Here is a 25,482-nt window from a genome sequence, read left to right on the forward strand (position 1 = left end):
GAGCACTGGTCAAGAGGGAAGTGAGCAGGATGGGCTCCAAGACATACACAGATGCTGCCACAATACAGTGCTGGATACTGTCCTTGCCCACCTGCTCTGACATCTAGAAAGGCTGAAGAAGCAGGAACACTGCAAGTTTTCTTGGCTCTTGGCTCTACACCTGGCTGCTCCTGCTGGGTTTGTCCCTTGTAAACACATGCACCATGCAAGAATCAGCTTGGGCAACTCCAACTCCAGAGCAACTCCATTACAAGTGTCTTCTCCATCTATTTCCCAATTTCAAGAGTTGCCAAACCTTTCCAAGACGAGAAAAAGCACAAATCTTCCCTCCATTTGGGCTTGGGATTTTCTCATTGTGCCCACTGCACAGTGCCAACACTTTCAGGTCCATCAAAGACTTTTGTTGGACTTAACATGATTTGCCAGCTCATAGGCAATATCCCATGTCTGTCTTCATCACCTCAAAAACATCTTCTACCTAAAGACCTCAGAAAGCTGGAGTCCTTTCTTGCTTCTCCACATTTTCAGTATTCATTTTTCCTTTTCCCATTACTCCAGCCTTTTTTATTCACTATTTCTTCTCCTTCCATTCAGCCATTCTAGTGGCCTCATACCAAGTGACAAAATTTGAGTTATTTTGCAGGTTTGTTTGTTCTGACCTAAGATGAAGTGTTTCTCCTTCCTTTCTACTCTCTTAACTCATGAAATCAAGATCTTCACTAATCAGGCTGACAAACTTGAAATGTCTTCCCATGGTTCCTGTGCCCAGCCTTCCTACTTGATTGGAGGAAACTCTCACGTTGAATACAAGAATTCGTGCACTATAAAAAATTTTTAATGGAAAATAAAACCTCCTGACATCACTGGCTAATTACAGCTTGCTGCACTAAAGTACGACACTGTGGCTATACTGCAGGGTAAAATAAAAGTGTGCACGTATTTTCCTGTGTGTTTCAATATCCTCCTATTGACAGGAGATAGGATGACTGGTCTACAACTGGAGACCAGGAAATGATTTTTGTGATTTCATTAGAGTAAGGTTAACAGATGGCTTGTTAAAGTTACAACTTCTTTAAACAGAGCTGTCACCAAAAACGATGAGCATGACAACAAAAATAATATTGATATAAGCCCATTGCAAAATTAAAATGGAGTTTGCATAACCCAAAGCACAGAATAAATAATTGCCACCACTGCAACACAGAATATCAAGGTGCGTTTGCTTTTTTAAGGTTTCCTTGGAAACTGGATGAAGGGACAAGTGTCAAATTGGGACAAGTGTCAAAGACATGGGACTTCAGTTATTACAGGCACAAATGTGCAGTTGGTCACTATGCCGACTCCACATATATGAATAAACTACCATGGACGTATGAGCATGTTATATCAAGGGTTGGATATTAATCCCAGTAGTAGCAGAATATATTAATCCCACAGAAATTTTAGTTTTGCATAAATATGTTTTCATATAAAAATTCTGAAGTCAAATGCAAGATTGTAGATTCATAGTTTTACTGACTGCTATTACAGACTGAGCAGGGTATTGTTCTCCTTGAGTAAAAACAGGCAGGTATCAAGCAGGTCCCTTCCCTCAATACCTAACTAGTTATCAAATCCAGGAGCACGCTGCAGTCTGCTGTGCTCATTTCAGATCAATGTGCAACACAAGCATCAACTCTGTAGGACTCTGCTTTCACGTCTCACCTCTGGCAGGTTCAACACCTGTGCAGGGCAAGGGCATGCAACACCTGAAACTGCCTCACCTCCATCATGAAACAGCTCTCTGATGCCTCAGCTAGCCAGCCAAATGGAGGAGGGGAATGGGGGAGTGTAAATAAATAATAACAACAATAATGTAATAAAGGAATATTAGATTGCCCAACTGCTGTGGTTTTTAAGCCCCCACCTTCACCTTAAATTTGCCTTGTTTCCATGAGAGCAGGAAAAACTACAAGGGAGATTCAGTTTTGAAAGCAGAAAAAGTAATCAATATCATACTTTTCTGATAGGTGACTGCACACTAACTATTCCACCTGGACAGACCTACAATGCTAACGTTGTTACTGACAGTTCTTTTCTTCTTCAACATCACACTTGCTATTTATCCCCTTTATCATTATTCTTGTGGGTTTCTTCCTGTTTTCTTTCTTTCTCCAGCATCCCTTCTTCATCTCTTTTCTTTCCATAGTATTAGTCTTACTTCTCTTCACAGCATCCTACCACTGTTATCTTTTCAAGCATTCTTTTTTGCATTAGTCTTTGTATAAAATTAATCTCTCAGAATTTTTCTGACACATAATGAAGATGTGCAGGTAACTCCCAAAGACTTGAACTGGAAGAAAGCAAGCAAACAGAACCCCAGTGGCTTTTTCCTAGGTTTGTTCATTTCCTTCACCACAACACAGCAACTCAGAAACAAACCTTTTCTATTAACAATCTCAGATGTGTCAGCTCCTTGCATTATAAAACCTTTTTAAGAGCTAAATAATTGAATCAGGGAGACAAATAAAAGGAGGAATAGGAGGCATATTTCCCATTGCAAAACCTCTGTTGACAGCTATTAGAAATAACCTGGTTTATTTTACAAACCTTGCGATGTCAGGTTCACTTAGCACATGCCTTGTCAGCTCCGACTGAGGGGCACACTAACTGCATGGCTGATGATGTGGCTGTGACTGGGGAGCAAACACACAGCTGCTCACTACGTTTGTTTGCCTTCACATGAAGGAGTTTTGAGAAATTGAATAATATTACAGCAGACTGGTCCTTGCCCCAGGTGTACCTGGTTCTTCCTTCCTCATTGAGTTTGGCAGAGCACATGAATTTCATCATCATCTAGAACAAAATAATAAAAAAGCATTAAAAAGATAAAAATGACCAAAATTTAATTTTGAGGGGAAAATAAAGGATATGCTAAGGAACTGCTGTGACCAAGAGATTTTCCTCTAAAAACAAAAGCAAATTCCTGAGCGTAAAAGGTAACTGCTGCTTTTGTAACTCTCAGTAACAGCCAAAATAGTGGGAAAGAGCATGGATTTTCAAAGCAAACAAACAAAAACTACATTAACATCCATCCCTTTTCATACCAGTGTAATCAACCAGGAAGATGGTTGACTTACAAATGAAGATTTTTTCTGGGTTTGGGTTTTATTTTTTTTCAGTTAGCTTAGTTACTGCAAAAGGTAGTTACAAGAGGTCAATCTTAACACATAATCTTACAGAAAAATTAACCACCATAGCAGTTACAAGAAAATATGAACTAAAAAAGTAATGGCAAAAAGGAAGAGTGACCTGAATATGGTTCAGTCTACCAGAAAGAGCAGGTTTGTGACACGAATACTGGGCAAGCATTAGGTTATCAACAGCAACATCACACCATCAAGAGAACAGATAAAGCATTCTAATATAATTGGGTTTTTCTCCAAATACTAAATTTATTTGGTTTTATGGTGCTTTGCCCCACCAGAAAAAAGTTACTATGTAGGATAAAGTTGCAAATTATACATAAAATGTCAGTCAAAAAAGTGTTAGAATCCTGTATTTGACTGAAATTATGATGTGGATCTATTAAGCCTAATTTAAAATAAGGCCTTCCAGTCTGATTTCTACCTCTATTTGCTAGGTGTTCTCATGTCACAGTTGACATCCAGTTCTGTCCAAGCAGGACTGAGTTTTGGTTAATTTAGTTCAATATTTGTAATACCTGCTTTTTGTTCAGAGCTTTGCAGTGACAAGCACTTCTCATTTTCCCCCAGAGGACAATGTTATGGAAGTAATCAGATCTTGGGTCTGGAAGAAAGCTGCTCACCTGCTTGTAGACAGACATCCATTCTATATCAACTAGCTCAGAGAGATGTGGCTTGCCAGTTGGTGTCAAAGACTAGGAGAGGGAACAAAGAAACCCCAAATGACAAAAAACCAAACATGCCCCCAACACACACCCCTCACCCCCTCAAAAAACAGACAGGTGATGGTCACGAAGCACAGGCTAAGGGAGGTCCCTGCTGGCAAGATGATGAAATACATGCACAGCATTTCCAAACACACCAGTCACCTGTTACCACTGTTTCTTCCAAGCCTGAATGCCAAAACCACTGTGCCTTTACCTTGCATTCAGTTTGGCACCAGCCTAAAGGCAGTGGTGGTCCACCCATGCAGCACAGACCACAAAAGAACAGCTGTCTGGTGGGGCAAATGGGGAATTTAGTTTCCATTTCACCATTTTTATCAAAGATAAAAATTCCTGGCATACCTGAATTACCATCCTGCTGAAGCAAGGCTGACTCACCTGTTTCTATAGCTTCTTCTGTCACAGAAGAGCACAAACATGGACTCAGCTGGTTTCCCACTTACTAACATAGGCCATTTTTTCTACTGCATGACAAGCATTAGATATGATTCCACTCAGGCAATAATTTTATCGGGGAAATCATGTATCTTACCTACTTGTTGTAATTAGTGATACCACATTTAACAGTTAATCAGCCAATACTGGATATTTGTGTATTGAAACGAAGAAAGAACAAAATAGCTCAGCTTGTGTATTACAGTAAACAACTAATGAAAAATTTCAACTACATCAAATTTCAAAAGACACAAACCAGAAATAATTCTTAACTACAGTGGACTATCGTAAAGTTACTTTAGATACACCGGGGGACAAACTGAGCTGAGAAAAATGTTACCAACTGGATGAAAGACACATTAACTTCCACACCTTAGAAATTACTAAGAAAGCAAGCAAGGGACAGTTAAAATGAATATCCAATGGAGGATAACATATTTTACAGGACATTAACACTATGAAGAGGTTCAGTTTTCCTCTTACAAATGACATACTTGAGCGTAACAGACATTTTCAGTGGCTCAGAAAACAAATCTGACACTTAAAATGAAGGAAAGTGTACAGCTGTTTTTTTAAAAGAAACTTTATTACAAATCCGTAGGTTTAAGAAAATATCCCAAAACTGTCAAAGTAGTGTGAAAAATGCTGTCATCCTATTCACAGTTACCAGTTTTCTTCAATAAACATAGCATACAAAAATGGATAGAAACCATGGCAATTCCATTTGGGGACACAAGCCAAATATTTATAATTCCAAATCCCCTGCTGACAACTAAGATGCTGCTGGCAGCCCAAAGGAATGATTAAATAGCAGTTTTTGAAAACTGGAAGTTTGGATGAAAAGGCTATATACATATACACATACTGTATTCTACCATACGTACAGGTAACTCAGGGCAAACAAAACATGGCCCAGCACTTGAATTCTATAAAAACCTGGAGAGCCAGAGAATATGTATATGGTAATACGTTATTCTCTATGCTCTGGTTCCCATTTTCTTTTACATCTCAAACCTTATAAAGACCAACTGTTTTCCATTTTCATTTACAGAATCAGTGAAGCTGATGTGTTACTGTACTGTCTTTCAGACACAGAAAATGTTAGTTGCACTGCACGCAGGCATGTGATCTAAAAATGTAACGCAGTTAAATAGAATATAATTAAAAGTGAGATTTTTAGAAGAATGCAGACAGGTTTTACTGAAAGGGACCTAACACCTTAATCTCCCCTGAAACTGAAGCGCAGAGTGCTTTAAAAAAGCAGGAAGTTTGCAAGTATGCCACAGGTTAAAAGCAAACCTGACCTACAAGTCTAACTCTAGATAACTGGCTGCAATGGTTGCAAGCTGCAGCATAGACCATTGGTAACTATATTCTCAAGTCCTTTAAACTGCACAGGACCTAGATGCCACAACCCAGAATTGCAGTATAGAAGAGGTTTTAGTGTAAGAAGTGTGAAGATTTTAAAGGACCAGGATGAAACATTTCTAATAGAATACCTGCTCAAGGTGCTGATATGATCTGGAAGAGTAAAGAAAAAAAAAAAAAAGGAAAATGCAAATAATTCTGTGTAATTTAACTCTGTTTTTATCAGGTGCTTGAAGACTCTTAAGCAGAGGGCATCCGGGATTTCCCACCAACCCTTTTGCCAACAGCAACTTCGAAGAAACCAGCATCACGTTAAAAATAACTACTCAGTGCAGTTCATTCATGTTGCTGTTTCAACTTAAGCTGAAAAGCATAGAATCAAGAGCTATTAAAAAAAAACCCAAAGCAAACCTATGCTACAGAAGAGCAATCAGAAATCAACAGTCTCTCACCACCAGAGCAAACAGGATGGAAGATACAGAATTGCATTTACAGTTGTTTCCTTCCCCATAAAGAACAGATCAACCCTAAGTTAATCAGGGCTACCTGGAAGACTTCTTAAAAGCCACCTGTTGCTAAGGAGGTTGCCTCATTCTTCTGCATTTATTGAAAACTTGATTTCTAAAACACTGTAATAAAACAGTTAAAATCTTCATTCCAAAGAAGGAAAACATTTCATGTACATTCTTAGGAGTGAACCTTCAGGCTTGGAAAACGTTTTTCTAGATTATCAGCAAGTGTCTGATCAGCCTCACGCAGAACTTCAAGGAAACTCTCCACCTGGAAATAAATTGCAAACACAAAAAGGGAAGGAGAAAGGGAAGACAAAAAAATAACTTGTATGGGATACAAAATTATTACACTTGGTATAGAGGGTCTTTCTATTCCTGTACCTTCCCACCAACAGCAGCCAGCCCAGCAGCAGCCACTGCAAATAACAGTGGATAATGTTCCACATGCCTGCCTCCTAAACCCCACAATTTCAGTTGGTCTAAACTTTGAAATATTACTGCCTTCCCCAAGCTCTTCTTTTATTGTTTAGAAGTACACAAAGAAAACCTCCCTGTAAAAAATACTTAGAATAATTATTCTATAAAGATATACAGGACAAATTTTCAGCTAGCATAAATTTCAGTTATCCATTCATTTCAGCACAGTTTACCCTTACATCAGCTGATGATCTAGACAAAGCTCTGGCTGAAGTAAGCCAGAAGAGACAGAGAGGGTAAGACTGTCTAGAATGGCATATTATCTGTGTTCAAGCAATTCTGTCCTACTTCTACATCTGCTCTAAAAGGTCTTGCCACCCAAGTAGTATTTTTTCACTTATGTTAAAGTCCTTGTCACATACTCACTGATGCGAAATACAGAGGTAAGAGGTTCTGAAATGCACAGGAACATGTCTGCTCATTTAAATGTCCCTGGTGTAGTCCTTCTAACATATTTTCCTGGAAAATAAAGTAAGAATTAAAACTAGCACGTCATGAACAGCTGTGAAAGAACAAACTCAAAATGGTGCACACAGTCTCTACAGTATGTGCTTTGTTCTCAAAAATGGGTAAAACAACCAGAACTTAAGATTTCCTGGAGAATATCAGCCATAGCAAATACAAAAAGTATGAAAGCTCACATATCGTAAGACTCTTAATCTGAATGCTCCCATAACAAAAAAGTCCAGTGGAGAACACGAATTTACATATTCTTCTTCATATTCAGATTCTTACCTTTTCTTAAATAAATTGACTTTCACTCAAACAAAAGGGCAACATACACCTACAGAATTTATCACACAGAGTCTTGACCCTAAAGGCACACATCTCGGAAAGCCTGTGTGTCCCTCCCATCTAACACACATTGTGCTACCCACCTTCTGATTGACTTCCTAATGAATTTTCAGTATGCAACTTCACTTGCACAGAAAAATATATACGTTGATAGTAGTGTCTCTTTTTTTACCTACCCTCCAGAAATCCCTCTCAGAATCTGGTTTATCCTTACCTTGGTCAATTCTTGAAGCATATTGGAAAGTAATTCACAGCAAATATCCTTCAAAATTTTTAAATGGAAATCTTCATCATTTACATCAGCTGTTCCAGTCTCTTCTTGTTCAGACTCCTTTGAGCTATCACCAGCTCTCTTCCCACAGCCCTCCATGTATTGTAAAATACGAATCAAGCTGCCAATCAGAGGCATATCTAATATAAAGTAACAAGAAAATGGAAGCTTAACACTGAAAATTTTTCCCCATCTTTTCAAGGCATTAAAATTTCGAAACACACCACCAGATTTTATACAAAAGCTAAAGAAACGTATATACTGACGTTGTGTATTATCACTCAAAGACTTTTTAAAGAAGCAAGCAGAAATGTAGCAGAAAACCCAAACCATTTTTAATGTGAGCTAACCTTTTGTCTATAAACATATTCTAATGGTAAGGAATATGAGAAGGAAAATGTCTCCAGTAGTAACTCAGAGGCTAGAATGTTAAAATTTGCATCCTGGTAATTCTGTCTGATAAACCAAATTGCCAATGTCTTTCTCCTGCAGATGACTCTGATTCCCATTCCCAAGGCAGGCTTTCAATTTTAAAGACCTGACAAAGTACTGAAAAGTAACAAGTGATAAAGATGGATTTATGTGCAGAATCTCCCTCTGCTAAAAAAAAAAAAAAAATAAAATATAAAACCACTACAAAGCGCTCATATTTCATGAAAGAGGAATTCTCAATTTTCATTAATTTATCCAATGGAGAAAACTGAACAGTATCTGTAGAGTCTATTACTATAACTCTTCAGAGAGATCCAGTAACCGAACTTTGAGCTAGCTATGATTTTTAGAGCTACCAGCAAAGAATCTTACTGCATTCAAACAAGTAACAGAATTCTCTGTTCTGAACTGATCTCTAGCAATAGATTAATCACCCCTCACCCCACATAGAGTCAATTGTGAAAATAACTGAAAAATAACCCTAAAACAAACCCCCAAACCCAGAAAAAAAAAGCACAACTTGCTTTTCCTCATCTTGGTGTATTCTTGTTCTGTCTGTGAAGCAAACATAGCAGACAGCACAGACAAAATAGAGGCCAATACAGTCTTCTGCTCCTGCACAATGATCGGTGGATCATCTGGCTGGCAAAGGTCATGGCAAACGAGGTCATACAGCAAACTCCAGGTCTCTTTTCCTCCATCAGGAACCTGCACTTGAGAAAGAAAGAAAAAGAACCCACCAACCCAACAAATTTAATCTAAGTACTTGATTAATTTTTCTACCCATCAAATATCTGATGACCTAGAAGTTACTGCCATTCTTGGTCCCATCATATGTAGCAATTCAAATGTCTTACCAATAGCTTGAATACCCTCATCCACTGTGGTCAGGAGCTGCAAAATATGCATATAAACATCAAGTCCTTCCGGATTATCTGATCTACACAGAACAAAAAACAAAGACAGATTAAGACTATCAGCAATCACTGCCATTCTCTTTGCTAACAAACTAGTTGATTCACTTCAAATTGTAAGTACAGGAAAATGTATTCTAGTGACCTGTCACACTATGCAGCTCCCACTGAAATGAAGAATTCAGACACAGGCCTTAAAAAGGTTATAAGGAGTCTCCCCAGCCATGAAACCATAAAGAAATCTCACATACCGGACTTGTTTGGCTGCTTCAAGTATACAAGGCACAATCTTAAAATCTGGAAGTTCTTCAGGGGAATCATCTACAGATGGTCCCACAGACGGACAAGTGCCATTTTTAATCCAGTTCAACATCAGCTCCTCATCTAGATCAAAGAGTTTGTCCACCACTTCTCCTACTTTTACCAGCAATTCAACTGCACAAGAGAGAATGTATAAATTTCAACAAGACTAAAAACAAAAAGCAAAAATTAGCTCTCAAAATGCTATAATAATAAATGTAAATATAAATATAAAATATATAAAAGTATTCAGAGTAAATTCAGCTGAAATATATTAGTTTCTTTCATGGCCTACTAAAGATTGTTACTCTTTTTTGTGGCATAGATCAGGTGAAGAGCTTGATAAATAGAGATTGTTGGAAAGTGCAGTGACTTCTACTTTATCATACCATTTATTAAGCAGGAACTTTATTTTGCAAAGAAAAAAAATCACATCCCTGAAAAGTCATAACTTCTGCTACTGAAGTAAAACTTTCCAAGATTTCCCTGGAAATATGCAGTTTTCTGCTAACCTTGCATCTGCCAATCTGCATTTTACTTAAATAGGTCTGTGACTGCAATTGGATGCAGCAGAATTCCCGAGCATTCTCATGAAACAGAAAACACAAAAGTTTGAAAAGAATAAACGATTAGGATTCCTAGGCAGATAATAACTGCTCTTAAAATGGAGTTGGATGCAAAACATAAATGCTATTCAAAATATTTCCATTATTAGGTGCTTAATGTGTTTTTTGCTAAATTTTTGCTAAGACAGATTTGTGTACCAAAGTCTGTGCAGCACTCAGCTGCCATTCAGGGTAACTGAATCATTTTTCCAGTTCACATTCCATATATATGTTTCCATATACATCTACCTGCACATATATATACACACACATACATAACTGATTTGGGAAAAAAAAAAAAAAAAGAAACAGAAATTTAAATAAGGTCTTTTTCGAGATCAAAAATGACATCTGCATATTCCTGAATGAGGACGATGTCCTTTACCATGACAAATAGCAATTTCTTCTATGAGACTTAATTTTGATTCCCCCACAGAGCTTTTTTTCTGGTTGGTTTTAGGTGTATCTGTGAACCTACAAAGGCAGGACAAGTTTATTTTGGTATCCTTTAAATTCATGAGCTTTACTTGAAATTCTGTACTCCCATGAAAATCTGGCTTTGAAACTGCACACTTTGGTGGGTTTTTTTTTTTTGTGTTCTGCAAACTCCCACTAATTCCCGGCTTGCTTTGGCAACTTACCATTTGTAGAGCTCGACATGATAAAGCACACACAGTCATACACAGAAGGGTTCTCTCGGATTCTCTCAACCCAGATATTGGCCACCTCAGGCTGGGAGAGGCAAGTTAACAACAACCTAGACAAGAATTGCCCATTTAAGAAATTAGAAGCCAATTCATTCATTTTAGCTGTAGAAGTGCAAATCCAAAATAATGAGAACGATGCCACAGAAACATTGTCAGTTTTCTTCCCAGGCCTCAGAACATAGCAGAACTAAACTAACAATGCACCAAATTCTGAGATGTCCTACCTGCTTGTTTCCAGAAGAGTTGGGGAGTCTGTGTCACACAAACGTTGCAGTAACACCTGGCTTTAAAGAGAAAACACAAGATAAAAGTTAATAAAATGTATCTTTGTTTAAAAAAGGTTACAAAAAAGTGAATTTCATAGTGTAGTCATGTTCTGAGGTTAAACCCAGCCTTTCCTGACTGTGCACACATTTCCAGTGTTTCAAGATTACCCAAATTAGAAATTAAAGATTCAACTTCACTGTCGATTAAAAACAAACAAACAAACAAACAAAAGTGGTCTGTATCCTTTTTTTCCTTCACTGAGCACTTCCTACACAAACATGGTCAGCCAAAAAGGTGTGAATGAACACGAGGGATGGCAGGCAAACTTAGTTCCTTCTTTAACATATATTTCATGATTTTGAGTCCAGAAAAGCAGCACCATGCATATATATATAGCACATACACACTTACCCAAGATTCTCATCTTTACTAATGGACATGCATATGTCTTGGAAACAGGCCATATTTCCTAATATTCCCACACAGATTTCCTGAAAAGTCAAAACACAGTATAATGAGGCAACTGCAACATAGTTCACAATTTTATTTCCACAACCGTAAGACAAAGGTAAGAGAGATTCAAAGACATCTTCCAGTTTGATTTCCAAGTTCTTAAGATGCACTGATTTCAAGACGGTACAGATTTTTCTACAGGATGCCATTAGACTGGCATAAAATATACTCATGACAGGTACTACTCACATATTTAGATGTTCAGGTGTTCCATAAAAGCAAATGTATCTTGAAATCAATTTTGCTTGCATATTCTACGTATATTGTTCTGAAGCTAATCTGGCATCCCTATTATTAAAGCAACAGAGAGGTGCTCCAGTTGCTGGAGCAGAGATCCCACTGTCGTCTGTGGTGGAGACCATGGTAAGGCAGGCTGTCCCCCTGCAGTCCATGGAGGTGAACGGTGGAGCAGATATCCACCTGTAGACCATGGAGCACCTCAGGCCACAGCAGGGGGATGCCCAAAGGAGGTTGTAACCCCACGGAGAGCCCACACTGGAGCAGGTTTGCTGGCAGGACTTCTGACCCCATGTAGGACCTATGCTGGAACAGTCTGCTCCTGAAGGACTGCACCCCATGGAAGGGACCCATGTTGGAGCAGTTTGTGAAGAACTGCAGCCCATGAGAAGGACTCATGTTGGAGAAGTTCATGGAGAACTGTCTTCCATGGGAGGGACCACATGCTGGAGCAGGGGAAGAGAGTGAGAAGAAAGGAGTGATGGCAGAAATGTGTGATGAACTCACTGCAACCCCTATTCTCATCCACCTTCACTGCTCGGGGTTGGAGCAGGGAGAGAAACCAGGAGTAAAGTCAAGCCCAGGAAGAAGGGAGGGGTGGAGGAAGGTGTTTTAGGATTTGGCTTTACTTTTCATTATCTTACTTTGATTTGATCGATAACAAATTAATTTCCCTGAGTCTTGTCTTGCCTGTGACAGTAACTGCTGAGTGATCTCCCTGACCTTATCTCAATTCATGAACCTTTTTACTGTATTTTTCTCCCTCTGTCCAGCTGAAGAGGAGAGTGATAAAGCAGCTTTGGTGGGCACTTGGTGTCCAGCCAGGGTCAACCCACCACACTTTTGTATGTCTGACTAAACAAATTCATAACCATTTCTGTTCAGTAATCTTGAAACAAGTAATGAGGAAATAAAAAGCCAGTATTTCCTGGGTTTTATAAAAAACTTTATAACCAGGTTTCATGAACTTAGTCCATCATAATGACATATATCAGCTTCAGCATCACTGAAATACTTACTGATTAGACTCTTAAAAATATTGAAAAAAAGAATTTTAAAATTTGACTTTGCATTTTCTTCTTGTTCCCCTAAGGTATTCAAACATGCAGTGAGAGAAGGAGGGAGTTATGTGCAAATGCATGTACATGGCTATCTACTACTGCTATTAATATGGGACAGCTTTTTGACAGACCATACTTACAGTAAGGCGAGGGCATTTTGACTTGGCAAAAATTCCCATGAATATATCTGGAGCATTGAACTCCTGAAGAAATAAAGCAACATCCTGTGGAGAAAGTAAAGGAAAAAGTAGATGGACTTCTGCATTTTCGAAATGCAAAATCAAACCTTTTCTCACAGCACAAGGACTGGATCACAGAGATGTCAAACTCACTAAAAGAGATCAGTTCTTTCCCAACAGTTAATACCAATAATTCTTGCTTCTCAATGAAACAAGATCAGCCAGCCCCTGTGGTGATTCAGAGTGCCAGTGATTTGCTATACCATGGGCCAAAAAGCCACATTTAGTGTTTTGCTTTCTGTCTCAACACAGGGTCAGAGACACCAATGCAGAATTCAGCAAACATCATGTTTTCAGACAGTGACATGATGCAGACATACAAAAAGAAACCAGGGTAGGGATTACCATTAATACTTGATCAGACCATACAAAAGAGTAAATCTGCTTTGCCACAATTTTACCACATTAAAACACAAGATTAGTTCTCTAATTGTGAACAAAGGACACATCTTCCACATTTATCTAAAATATCCAGAGAGCTAGGAAATAAAATAATAATTACAAATGTATGTGTATCTCTTACTCGAGAATTGGATCCAGCATCTGAGAATGTTGAGAAAAAATACCAAAAAGTTGTGTCACATTGCCACTGTAAGTCTCTGACTGAACTTTAAAAGGTTGCTTGTCATTCAGAGGAAACCATGCTTACCAGAAAGATGCATTACAATTGCTAGAGGAAAAATATACCTATTTAGAGATGGCCTCAATATTATCTCTATAATCAAACCGCTGAAGGTACAGGCTATGCACCTGAGTTAATTTCTGCTACAGCTAAGCTGCTGTTTTCTAGTAACACTGAGCTTTGGTTCAACTCCTGAACATGATTTTCTGTAGAACACCAAGAGGTGTGAATACGGCCTCATTTAAGACAGCTGACCCTAAACAACAGCACTGGAGGATCCATTAGACACCTGGAGGAAAGATGGGCCAGAACACCTTGTTTCTTTTATATTCAAACATATATAGACTTTACATCATCAAACAGCAGCATGGGCCCCAGCAGCTAGTACACAACAAAAGGCCTGCTTCTGCAAACTAGTGCTGGGTTTAAGAGTGTACACAACACACCTGCTCATCTTGTAAAGCAGCCTTTGTGATGAGCACGCTTGATGCCAGTTCAGCACACCTGCACTGCCTAATAACTCACAGCACACTATCAGCCAAAACAGAATAATCAGTACCATCAAAATCAGAAAGCTGGCCGAGTCCGTAGAATTCTGTGCCTTCTCCCACTTTCAGAAGGTCTCTGAACACACAGGGCAGAAGCCACCCGCAGCTATGAACCACCCTCGAGGTCCGGCTTCCACGTATCGATCCTACCTCATCCATCGACATGTCCCACACTTTACAAATATCATTCTCCATCTCCTCGTCCAGCTCCATCTGGATTCCTTCGGGACTCACGATGGGCTCCGTCTTCTCAGGGCTAATGACCTGAGAGAAAACGGGGAGAGGGGGTTTGTGTGCATTAGGGGTATGGCAGTATGCAGGCAACGACCGAGAAACGCCATGGATCACTAACAACGACCTACCGCTTCAGTCACAGTATAAAAATCATAATCAAAACCTAAACACACAAGCAGGAAGCCTATTTGTTGTGTATATCCCCACGGAACCAGTAACAGCCGCACCTCATCCGCGAGACGCTCACCGCTACCGGGCCCGCCGCCCTCTTCCCTCACGGCGCCCCCACCCCGCCGGGCCCGCACCTCGATGAGGCGGGTGAGGATGCTGAACAGCCAGTGTTTGCTGTACACCGTGTTTCCCACCGCGTCCTCCTCCTCTTCCACCTCGCTGGAAGGTGGCGAAGGGTTACGATCCATGGCGGCACACCACCACAACAACGGCTCCACCGGCGCCAACGAGGCGTCCACGGCGAGAGCGGCGCCTGGGCGGCACCCCACAGCGTCCCCTGCCGGGCTGGGACGCCGGGAGGCCACGGCCCAACGTTCACCGCAGGCCGTTAGGAGCCCTCAGCGCTCCGCGGCTGCGCTGAGTTCGTGACGGCCAAACCCGCTCTCCGCCGGAAAGCAGGTCCCATGCTCCCTGAGCAGCCGAAGTGCCAAGGGACACCTCCGCGCCTTGGCAGCGCCGATGGCTACCGTGATGTCCTGACACCGCCCCACAAACTGACAGTTACCCTGGTTCCCTCGAAGCCAGCGCTGTGACCCGAGGTCCCCACACCCCACAAGGTAAGGCAGCAGCGAGGGGGGACAGTTTGCAAGAGACACTCTTTATTTGGATGCAGAGAAGAGGTGTAACAGGGAAGCAGAGGGGCTCTGCCGGGATGGCGTTAGTATTTGCTGGGAAGGCCGGCAGGTCTGTAGCGGTTGGGATCGCCGCCGCTTCTACCCCACCGATTGGCCTCTTGGTCGGCTCGGGTGTCCTCTGCACCTCTGCCACTCACATCGCTTTGCCATTTTTCCCGGGCATCACTAGCAGGAAGAAAACAGGCCATGTGAACCAACCAGTATGTAATCACACTTTGTCTTGATTTCCTCACTCATGTAAAACTAGCTTTTCCACAGTACTTCTCAAAGTGAGATCAAGCACACATTCAGTAGTCTGAGAACCACAGTGGCATTCGTAACTGTTATCACAGAATGGTTTGGGTTGGAGGGGATGTTAAGCATCACCTAGTTCCAACCGCCTGCCATGAGCAGGGACACAAGGAAAGAGTTCCTCATCACCAGAAACACAGAGGTAAGGAATCTCGGGAGGACAGGAAGAAAGGCTCACACTCATGTGAAGGAAAGACACCATTCCTATAGAGACAGGCTGCACAGACACTAACTACTTCCCCTCCACTGTCCTAGGTCAAAAGCTGAGTACAAGTCAAAAAGGATGTCACTAACTGGAATGCCTAGATCCTTAGTAACTTGTGTTAATGACACAAATGTGCTCCATTACCTGATCACTCTTGCTGCCCAGGCACCACCAGGTCCTCTTTTGGCAGCATCATAATTCCCACGAGCATGGAAATACTTGTCGGCACCTTTGTAATTTGCCTCACGCATGTCCCGGTATGCTCTGTACATATCCCGTGCCCCTGAGGAAAGCAGAGAAAGAGCCATGATGTTGACTTTAAAGTGTCATCCCAGAAATAGTTAAGTCTCATTTCAGCCAGGAACTGAAAGGCCCTAGGAGCAGTAACACAGAGAAGCACTTCCCCACACTGGCCTTTGCACAGGGGTGTGCCCATGGAAAGGACCTGTGAGGGATGATCAAGGCCTTCTTCAGCAGCAGAAACCAGCAGGGTCGCTAATGTGGAGCTGTGGTCCTCCCAGCTCCAAGAACTGTGTCCATTGAAATGCCACTAAGCTGTGCTCAGGCAGGGGGTTCCTGAGAGAAGGGTCTGTGGTAACAGCAGCTTACCTCCCAGTGCATCCCAGACAAATCGTCCACCTCGGGCTAGTGGTGAGTCAGCATTTGCACAGAGAATAATGGAGAGCAGAACGAAGCAGACACAGAGCCTCATGGTTCCTGGCCCAAGCCTGACACAGAGTTGTGAGATAATCAGAGAGGTGAAGAGTTCTGCAGCACTTTGAGAGTCTGCTGCCCCAGCATCCATCAGACCCATAGCTGTGCCCGTGCAGCTGCCCCAGTGCTGATGACTAGCCCAGGAACCCACTCCCTCCAGCCCTAAGGAGTGATGCTCTCTGTGTGACCACAAGCTCAGTTCTGCCACAGAGGCAGATGGACATGAGGGACTTGGATTTTAGCATTCCCTGCTGCTCCTGTCATGAATACAGAGAAAGCCCACATGCTAAAGCATTAGTCCTGTTCCAAAATACTAGCTAACAAATTCAAGGAGCTCACAAATTCAGAATGTCACTCACCACTGCAGAAGGGTAAAGCCAAAGGAGATGAGGCTTGTCTTGTGTGCTGTCAGATTCAGAGAGGGTATTTATAAGGAATTCAAACCCCTCAAAAGAGGAAATTGGAAAGGATACCTTTCATTGGTTGGGAATTCCCCACCACCACTCCACTTCCAACAGAGAAATTACAGTAAACCTATGCTTGTCCTTACTGAAAGCTCATGGTTCCTGTTACACAATTTTTAGAAAGTATGTGGTGTTTTGTCAGCTGTCCACAAGACTGTTTGCTCTTCATAACAAGCAGGCTGAGCAGCTGCTTCAAGACTCAAGTGCTCTGTCTGCTTGAAGTGTTACAGTTGGCTTAAGGGTGACACTTCTGTGCAGCTCTTGTGCTGGACAGAGCTCAGAGATAGGTGCCTGATCATCTGTGCTGTAACATGAAGCACAAGATCTGGTCTGCATCTGTGCCCAAGGAACAGCCAGCTGCATTACCAGGATTGCTGCAGTAACTGTTAAGTGAAATTCCCATGCATGCTGGGATAATGTGATGGATCCCAGAGTTGATGGAATGAAAAACTTGAAGTGTTGCTCTTAACTCCATTTGTCCCTGCTGATAATGCTTTAGGATAGCACACACACACGCCACCTTAAGGGAGGCCTGAATTGTTCGTTGTGCCTTTGCTTGCTCTCACAGATCCCTCTTGAGGGACTTCCAGCCATCCTGTTGCTCCTCTTGAGCTCAGTAGGACCCAAGTTTCCTAAACTAAGGAGAATTTTTGATGCAGTGGTAAATAGTATACCTAAGGGGAAGTTCAGATCCATGCAGCCACAACTCTGCTAGATTTTAAGCAGTAAGGCCCTGCTGACATGGTTCACAGTTTGAGCACCCACTGTGCTCTTCCTGCTTACAAGCATGCTTGCTGCTCACTTCCCTTGGTTAATAACTGACACACTATTTTCCCTGCAGAAAGCTCTAGGTTTGAGTGTAGTTGCACTGTAGAATCAATGTGCAGAATGTCTCCACGTTGCATGGTCTCATCCATGATTTTAAGAAGTTGTCAGGGTCCGACTGGAGAAAACCCCAGTGCCAGACCCTCTGTCACTTTGTGATCCCAAGAGTGAAATTAAGACGCAAATGAGGTCAAGTACCACAATCAATTAGTAAGTTTATTAATAAAACAGTTATTACAAAAAAGGGAAATTATTGTAATAAAGGGGATAGCGATAGGACAGACTGGAAAAAAGGTAGAAGAATGAAGCGAGGATTTGGGGTGCAGAAAGAGAGAGAGAAATTCACCACTGTGGATCCAGCGGTGTCCCAGGGATCCGTTGTCGTCGTCACTAGTGGTGGGAGTTCTTCAGGGTTCGTAGTCAGTATCGGAGCAGAGTGTCCCCCAAGAGTCTGTTGGAGGTGGAGGCATTCTTCTGGAGTCATCCCCTTGAAGGTACCCTGTGGAGTGTGTCTCGTGGAGTTGCTCTCATGGTGATGTCTCATGGAGGGTGTCCCTCAAGGTCTGTAGTAATCATCAGTGGAGAGTCTCCTCACGGAGGTGTCCTTCTGGAGTCATCCTCACGTCAATGGCTCCCTGGTAATGTGCCCCTTGGTGATTAGCTTTTACCCCTTTTATAATGAGTTGGGGGGAGTACCTCTGTTCTTCATGTCACGTATTCCATGTTCCTGGTGGACCAATTTCCCTGGTCTTGCAGCCAGCTCTTCAACTGCACCTGTCTGCACACACGTGTCTGCAGCAATTCTTGGGATAATGGACAGCAATTCCTCACACCAATCCTCGAGGTAATGGACTTAAGAGTCTTATCTCAGCTCTTTCCCACTCATCCCTCAAGCACTGGATGGTGGAAGAGTCTTACCTCAACTCCTCCCACCAATCTCTGAGACAAAAGATAGGTGGAATCACATCTCAGCTTCTCATACCAATCTTTGAGACAATGGACAGTGGAGTCTTATTTCAGATCAGTCTCTCACAGAAGTCTAAGAGAGGTTTTTTAAATTCTCTGCAGAAGAGGTATGTGTCGTTGCCCCATTCACAACCTTGTCACTTCAAACTATTAGCTCCTGAAGATGAAGGGCAGGGATATGAGGTACACCACGGGCACTAACCAAGTCAGCTAATAAAGTGCCAGCAGGTCACTTCCTTGGGCATCACTGGACTTCAAACAAGAATTTAGCTTAAGAGCAGAAGCAACATTTTCCACGGGCCTAGAGTGTCAGGACAGATGTTACCTACTACACTTTATCTCTGAATGGAACAATTTGAGACAAGAATCTAAACCCTAACCCAATGGACAAGGAAACCTTGCAAAACAAAGCAGACCAGGCATGTAATTTTGTCCCCACCCGATATGATCCTGATATTTAACAGTGTAACAGCTCAGTTACTGCAGAGAATGGAGTGCTGTGCTTTGCTGCAATGCTATTCATGTCCTAGTGATGACTTATGCCCTTACAGTACATGTCAGCTCAAGTGCCTTTTCTGTTGGCTACAAGTAGTCCCTGTTGCTCACCTCGTTGGTTTTGAGTTAAAAACAAAACAAAACACCCACAAAAAAAAAAAACCAAAAAACAAAAAAACCCAAAACAAACCCAAACCAAAACAACCAACAACAAACCAAAACCACACACACACAAAAAAAACCTCTGGAAAATTATTCCTGTAAGTTGGAGTATAGACTCACTAACGCATATGCCATTTTGCCCAGGGATGTAGAACAGAGCATTGCCTTCAAAACTGACTTTGTGAAAATTTCCGTACAAGAGCTCAGACATTTAGGACCATAAAGGATATTTCTGAGTCTTATGATGTGGTCTGATGTGTTTTGCATTTTCTCCAAACCCAAATTCTGTGCAAAGAGCACAAACATGAAGATAATTGCAAGAAGATAGGCACTGGAGGAGATCTTTAGAAGATTTTAGATTGCACCCCCCTGACTGGTCTCCAACAAGGAACGCAGCAGCAGTGACAGTGCTGGACCTCCCTGTAGCATCTGGATAGAGCACACTTTGTACCCCAGCACTGCTTTCCAGTATCTTTCTGGCCTGCATTCCAGGTTACAGCCCTTGGCCCACAGAAACAAGCTGCAGCCAAAAACTTTTGCTTTTGCAACACAAACAGGCAAGTTGCCTCTCAGCAAACAGAAGGATTTCAATGGAATATTCCTTTTTGGCTTAGCACTGAAATGGGCTGCATGTGTACAGTGCGTGAACATAACACGTATAGTGTACGTTCCGATATAGCTAAAATAAAAAGCAACCTCAAACTGATTACCCTTTAATTCTAAATACATATAAATGCAAGCTACATTCCGCAAACATTCTGCAATGTAGGCATTTCACAATCCAAGTAAATTTGAGATTGAGCAAGGGGATGAGGTGAATTCCCAGCTCAGGCATAATAACATATGCAGTTATTGCTTATTCTGGGAAGTAACAGCACATTAAGGTTACAAGGGCAATAATTCACTTCAGGGAGTTTTGCCATGCTGCCGTATGGAATATTTACTAGCACTGACCTCAGGCTTATAGATGTATAGAATGGCTGCAGACTTGCCCCTCTTCAAGAAACAGATTGCATATGCAGATGTTTATCTTAAATAAAATTGATTTCCCCATAGGTTCTGATGATGATTCTAACAGTGAAATAACATTTGGAGGTAGGTATGAGACTTCTTTTTTGGGGGGGGGGGGGGAGGAGGGGAGAGGTGTAGAAACAACAAAACCAACACAGCTTCTGTTTGAAGTTGCTCAGAGCAAAGCCCCCTTTATTAATCTCTGCTTTTCAAGGGTTCCCTCCACCAACAGTCAGTCACTAAACCCAAAGATGAGCTGGAGCAAACCTGCTCCAGCGCAGGCTGGCTTAAAGTGTCAGTGGTGTATGCACAGCTACCAAGAGCTGGTAGGAGCTGTAGCTTTAGGGTGAGGGCAACTGTACAACTGTAACTTCTGAACAAACAACTATCTCATTACAGTCCCTTCACCTTACCCATATGAGATGAAAACACATGTAACAAGTGATTTTCTAACTCTTCTTAAGAAAGTATATCTTTACACTTTATTGACAACCAAGTTATCTGAACTCATTAAAACAAGTTCACTTTAGCCACCACGTTTGAACAAACACTTCCCATTGTTACTTATTTGACTGTTCTGAGACAAAATTTTTAAAAAAAGCTCTGAATGGAAAGTAACATTAATTGTAAAAATCCTCAACCCTTACACAAAGTTAACCAAGTGTACAAAAAACCCACAGAAGCACAAAAGAGACTGGTGTGTACCCAAACTACACAGAGCAAATGAAGTAGAACCATTAGCTTAAAGAGATAAGCCAGGTACACTCTTGGAAAGCCAGCTGAATTCCTGTAAGGAGGGCAACATGAGTACTCAGCTAAAAGGGTATTACATTCACACACTGAATGAAACGAAGTTATTTAAGTGCAAGTCATGGAAATAGCAGCATGTGCATCCAGCAGGCAAGAGAATAGGCACCAACATCATCTGATCCATGTAACTGCACCACACACTACAGATGCCTGGCTCCTAAGTCTTACTGTAAGAGCATGGGGTGTTTCCAATAGAAGGATTCATGCTGTTTCCAATATTAAAATCCAAACCCCAAAGATTTAGTTTTCTTTAGAAGTAGTTCTGTATTGGCTTTCCCACCAGCAACACTAACATGAAAGCCTGCCACTGTCTCCCTGTAGCTTCATTCCTCTAATGAAGTAACCAACCCTCTTTCTTGCAATTGAGATGAAATAGTCAGACTGCACCTTTCAGAAGTCTGAAAGTTGTATTAATAAGACCTATTTTACATGAAAATAAAAGCATTATTTTGCAGCACTACAAGTATCACAGTATGTTAGAGATTGGAAGGGACCTCAAAAGATCATCTAGTCCAATCCCCCTGCCGGAGCAGGAACACCTAAATAAGGTTACACAGGAATGTGTCCAGGCGGGTTTTGAATGTCTCCAGAGAAGGAGACTCCACAACCTCCCTGGGCAGCCTGTTCCAGTGTTCTGTCACCCTCACTGAGAAGAAGTTTCTTCTCAAGTTTAAGTGGAACCTCTTGTGTTCCAGTTTGTACCCATTACCCCTTGTCCTATCATTGTTTGCCACTGAGAAGAGCCTGGCTCCATCCTCGTGACACTCCCCCTTTATATATTTATATACACTAATAAGGTCACCCCTCAGTCTCCTCTCCTCTAAACTATAGAGACCCAGCTCCCTCAGCCTTTCCTCATAAGGGAGATGCTCCACTCCCTTAATCATCTTAGTTGCCCTGCGCTGGACTCTCTCCAGCAGGTCCCTGTCCTTCTTGAACTGAGGGACCCAGAACTGGACACAATATTCCAGATGCGGTCTCACCAGGGCCGAGTAGAGGGGAAGGAGGACCTCTCTCGACCTACTGACCACCCCCCTTCTAATACACCCCAGGATGCCATTGGCCTTCTTGGCCACAAGGGCACAGTGTTGGCTCATGGTCATCCTGCCATCCACTAGGACCCCCAGGTCCCTCTCCCCTACACTGCTCTCTAACAGGTCGTTCCCCAACCTGTACTGGAACCTGGGGTTGTTCCTGCCCAGATGCAGGACTCTACACTTTCCCTTGTTATATTTCATCAAGTTTCTCCCTGCCCAACTCTCCAGCCTGTCCAGGTCCCGCTGGATGGCAGCACAGCCTTCTGGCGTGTCAGCCACTTCTCCCAGCTTAGTGTCATCAGCAAACTTGCTGACAGTACACTCAATTCCCTCATCTAAATCATTGATGAATATATTAAATAATACTGGTCCCAGCACTGACCCTTGAGGCACTCCACTAGATACAGGCCTCCAACTAGACTCTGCCCCATAGACTTACAACTCTCTGGCTTCTGTCCTTCAGCCAGTTCACAGTCCACCTCACTACCTGATCATCCAGACCACACTTCCTCAATTTAGCTATGAGGATGCTGTGGGAGACTGTGTCAAATGCTTTGCTGAAGTCAAGGTAGACCACATCCACCGCTCTGCCATCATCCATCCACAATGTTATTTCCTCATAAAAGGCTATGAGGTTGGTCAAGCATGACTTCCCCTTGGTAAAGGCACGTTGACTGCCCCTCATAACCCTCTTATCCTTGACATGCCTTAAGATGGCATCAAGGATAAGGTGTTCCATCACTTTCCCAGGGATGGAGGTGAGGCTGACCGGTCTATAGTTACCCAGGTCCTCCTTCTTGCCCTTTTTGAAGACTGGAGTGACATTTGCTTTCCTCCAGTCCTCAGGCACCTCTCCCGTTTCCCAAGACTTGGTAAAGATGATGGAGAGTGGTCTAGCAATGACTTCCGCCAGTTCCCTCAGCACCCGTGGGTGCATCCCATCTGGACCCATGGATTTATGGATGTGTTATAAGACTACGTAAAAAGGTGCTTTAGAAATACTGTCAAGTAATTTCATGACAAAATTATGGATTTTAACAAAGTTTAGTTCCAATGCATGAATTTTTTTCTTTAAATGACATTTGTGAAAATGAGATATTGACCAGGCACCATGGCTTTCTGCTGAAAATGGGAGTCCAACAGTAAAGAGGCCCAAAACTAGAAGCCTAGGAAGAAACTTGTTGAAATATGTATTAAGTGCAGAAAGAGTGCTGGTACAAAGCATAGTTCTTTGACAGCACCCATCTAAAAATGCCAAAGCTACCTGAACTTCAGTAAAGCCCTTGACAGACACTGTTCATTCTCCCACAGCATCCTCCTGGGGAAAATGGCTGCTTATGGCTTGGATGGGCATACTCTTTGATGGGTAAAAATCTGGCTGGGTGGCTGATCCCCATGAGTGAATGGAGTTAAATCCAGTTGGCGGTCACAGGTGGTGTTCCCTAGGGCTCAGGACTGGGGCCAGTTCTGTTTAATAATGATCTGGATAAGGGCATCAAATGCACCCTCAGCAAGTTTACAGACAACACTAAGCTGGGTGGGAGTGTTAATCTGTTTGAGGGTAGGAAGGCTCTACAGAGGGGTGCAGACAGGCTGGATCAATGGGCGAAGGCCAATTGTATGAGGTTCATCAAGGCTCAGTGCTGAGGCCTGTGCTTGGGTCACACGAACACTACAGGTTTGGAGAAGAGTTGCTGGAAAACTGCCCCAGGGGAAAAGGAGCTGGGGTTGTTGTTTGACAGGCAGACAAATATGAGCCAGCAGTGTGCCCAAGAAGGCCAACAGCATCCTGACTTGTACCAGAAATAACATAGTGAGCAGGGCCAGGGCTGTGATCATGTCCCCTGTAGTTTGCACTGCTGAGGCTGCACCTTGGGTACGGAGTTCAGTTTTGGTCAAGACAGACATTGGGATGCTGGAGTGTGTCCAGAGAAGCACAACAAAGCTGGCAAAAGGTCTAGAGAACAAGTCTTACGAGGAGTGGCTGAGGGATCTGGTGGTGTTTAGTCTGGAAAAAAGGAGGCTGAAGGGAGACATTTATTGCTGTCTACAAGTACCTGAAAGGAGGTTGTAGCAAAGTGGGTGTTGGACTCTCCCCAAGTGATAGGACTAAAGGAAAGGGCTTGAACTTGCACCAGGGCCGGTTTAGACTGGAGATTAGGAAAGATTCCTTCACCTAAAGAGTTGTAAAGCACTGGAACAGGGTGCCCAGGGACACGGTTGAGGTACTGGAGTGTAGATGTGGCACTTAAGGATGTGGTTTAATGGTGAACTTGGCAGTTTACAGTTAAGACTCAAAGATCTTAAAGAGCCTTTTCCAACCTAAATGAGTTTGTGATTCTAATTCCACTGACCTGAGATTTGTTGAACCATCACAACTCATGTCTATAGTCATGTTGCACAGGCAGAATGAGGCAATTTGGAAATACCACGCTTATAGTTTAACATTGAGTTCATTTAACAAGTTCTGTTAATCAGCATTCTTAACTATTAATCCACTCCTGAAACATATTTCCCTCCTATTTTAAGACTTGGTTGAATTCATACATTTCAAATAGCCAAAACCAGTCCATAAAATTTAAGAAGAGAATAAACCAGGTATAATAACAAGCAGTTTTACAGTAACTTGAAAATGTAAATACCATTTACAGGAAAATTAAACAAATACTGGCTTAGATATTTCTGAGGAATGGTTTCTCATGTTTGGAAACAAGATTTATATGCCATGATTTAATACTTGAGGGCTCATATCATTAACACTTCAGTCATACAAACTCAGAAAATAAATTCAGGAATTGCCATCTCAGAAACCTGTGAGCTTAATTTCAAGGTAAATATGGGATTGTTTTGATTTAAGTTCTACAGTTCAAAACTCATCTCCAAACACATAAGAAAGAACCCTCAGCAGTTGCTGGTCAGATATCTGCCAGATGGAAAGTAGCTCAAGACAACTGAACTTTTAGACAGGAGTTTCTTTAAGAGCCTGTTAAGTTTAAGAGGCATTTTAATATACAATCATTACAGTAAAAAAATGTTCCCAGAGTTTTCCAAGCTGTTTCCTATGCTTGCTGAGACCACAAAAACCGGTCACACCTTTCCAACATGGACTGAATCAGCGCTCTGCAATTAAAAAAGTCAAACAGTAAAAAACAACAGAAAGAAAAACAGGTTTTGTTTGCATTTTAAAGA

The 25,482-nt window shown here is 42.0% G+C and overlaps 3 protein-coding genes across 11 annotated transcripts in view; all 3 read right to left on the reverse strand.

The window, feature by feature from the left end:
• Positions 1-2,584: 2,584 nt before the first annotated feature.
• SAAL1 (serum amyloid A like 1) lies at positions 2,585-14,905 on the reverse strand. Of its 3 annotated transcripts, XR_013956929.1 has the most exons (14): positions 14,225-14,344; positions 12,945-13,028; positions 11,405-11,484; positions 10,951-11,010; positions 10,661-10,776; positions 9,366-9,549; positions 9,058-9,140; positions 8,725-8,913; positions 7,712-7,908; positions 7,069-7,161; positions 6,260-6,493; positions 3,704-3,880; positions 2,783-2,835; positions 2,585-2,675 (listed from the first exon to the last, which is right to left on the reverse strand). XR_013956929.1 is itself a non-coding variant. In XM_080618770.1 (12 exons), exons 1-12 carry the CDS (start codon positions 14,864-14,866, stop codon positions 6,401-6,403), a joined length of 1,464 nt encoding a protein of 487 aa, XP_080474896.1. In that variant the 5' UTR covers positions 14,867-14,905; the 3' UTR covers positions 4,795-6,400. The 3 variants fall into 3 exon arrangements, 2 of the variants coding, with proteins under 2 accessions (XP_080474896.1, XP_080474895.1); XM_080618770.1 differs by lacking the exons at positions 2,585-2,675; positions 2,783-2,835; positions 3,704-3,880 and adding an exon at positions 14,753-14,905 and having other exon boundaries at positions 4,795-6,493; positions 8,701-8,913; positions 14,331-14,477; XM_080618769.1 differs by lacking the exons at positions 2,585-2,675; positions 2,783-2,835; positions 3,704-3,880 and having other exon boundaries at positions 4,795-6,493.
• Positions 14,906-15,336: 431 nt separating this feature from the next.
• LOC308221673 (serum amyloid A protein-like) lies at positions 15,337-16,521 on the reverse strand (the record flags this gene model as incomplete). The annotated part of the gene is made up of 3 exons (XM_080618841.1): positions 15,337-15,478; positions 15,954-16,092; positions 16,419-16,521. The coding sequence occupies 3 exons, from the start codon at positions 16,519-16,521 to the stop codon at positions 15,337-15,339; spliced, it is 384 nt and encodes a 127-aa protein (XP_080474967.1).
• Positions 16,522-20,605: 4,084 nt separating this feature from the next.
• Positions 20,606-25,482, reverse strand: part of HPS5 (HPS5 biogenesis of lysosomal organelles complex 2 subunit 2) — a 29,845-nt gene continuing 24,968 nt past the window's right edge. For all 7 annotated transcript variants that reach the window (XR_013957034.1, XM_080619544.1, XM_080619543.1 and 4 more), the window contains one exon: positions 20,606-25,413. Coding sequence is in view for 6 of the 7 variants with exons in the window: in XM_080619544.1 (XP_080475670.1) it covers positions 25,353-25,413 (61 nt within the window). In the remaining variant the exon portion in view is untranslated. The remainder of the gene's footprint in view (positions 25,414-25,482) is intronic.

Source organism: Psittacula echo (assembly GCF_963264785.1).
Source record: "Psittacula echo genome assembly, chromosome: 5".
In the NCBI taxonomy this organism is placed as follows: domain Eukaryota; kingdom Metazoa; phylum Chordata; class Aves; order Psittaciformes; family Psittacidae; genus Psittacula; species Psittacula echo.

What these genes read in the sequence shown, in the direction of transcription:
- SAAL1 (XM_080618770.1), bottom strand. Translation starts at nt 14,866, where the DNA reads ATGGATCGTAACCCTTCGCCACCTTCCAGCGAGGTGGAAGAGGAGGAG. An exon ending in TCCTCACCCGCCTCATCGAG is followed by an intron (nt 14,478 to 14,752) that starts GTGCGGGCCCGG and finishes GTTTTCTCTCAG; the next exon opens with GTCATTAGCCCTGAGAAGAC. An exon ending in GTGGAAGCCGGACCTCGAGG is followed by an intron (nt 13,029 to 14,330) that starts GTGGTTCATAGC and finishes CTTTCTCCACAG; the next exon opens with GATGTTGCTTTATTTCTTCA.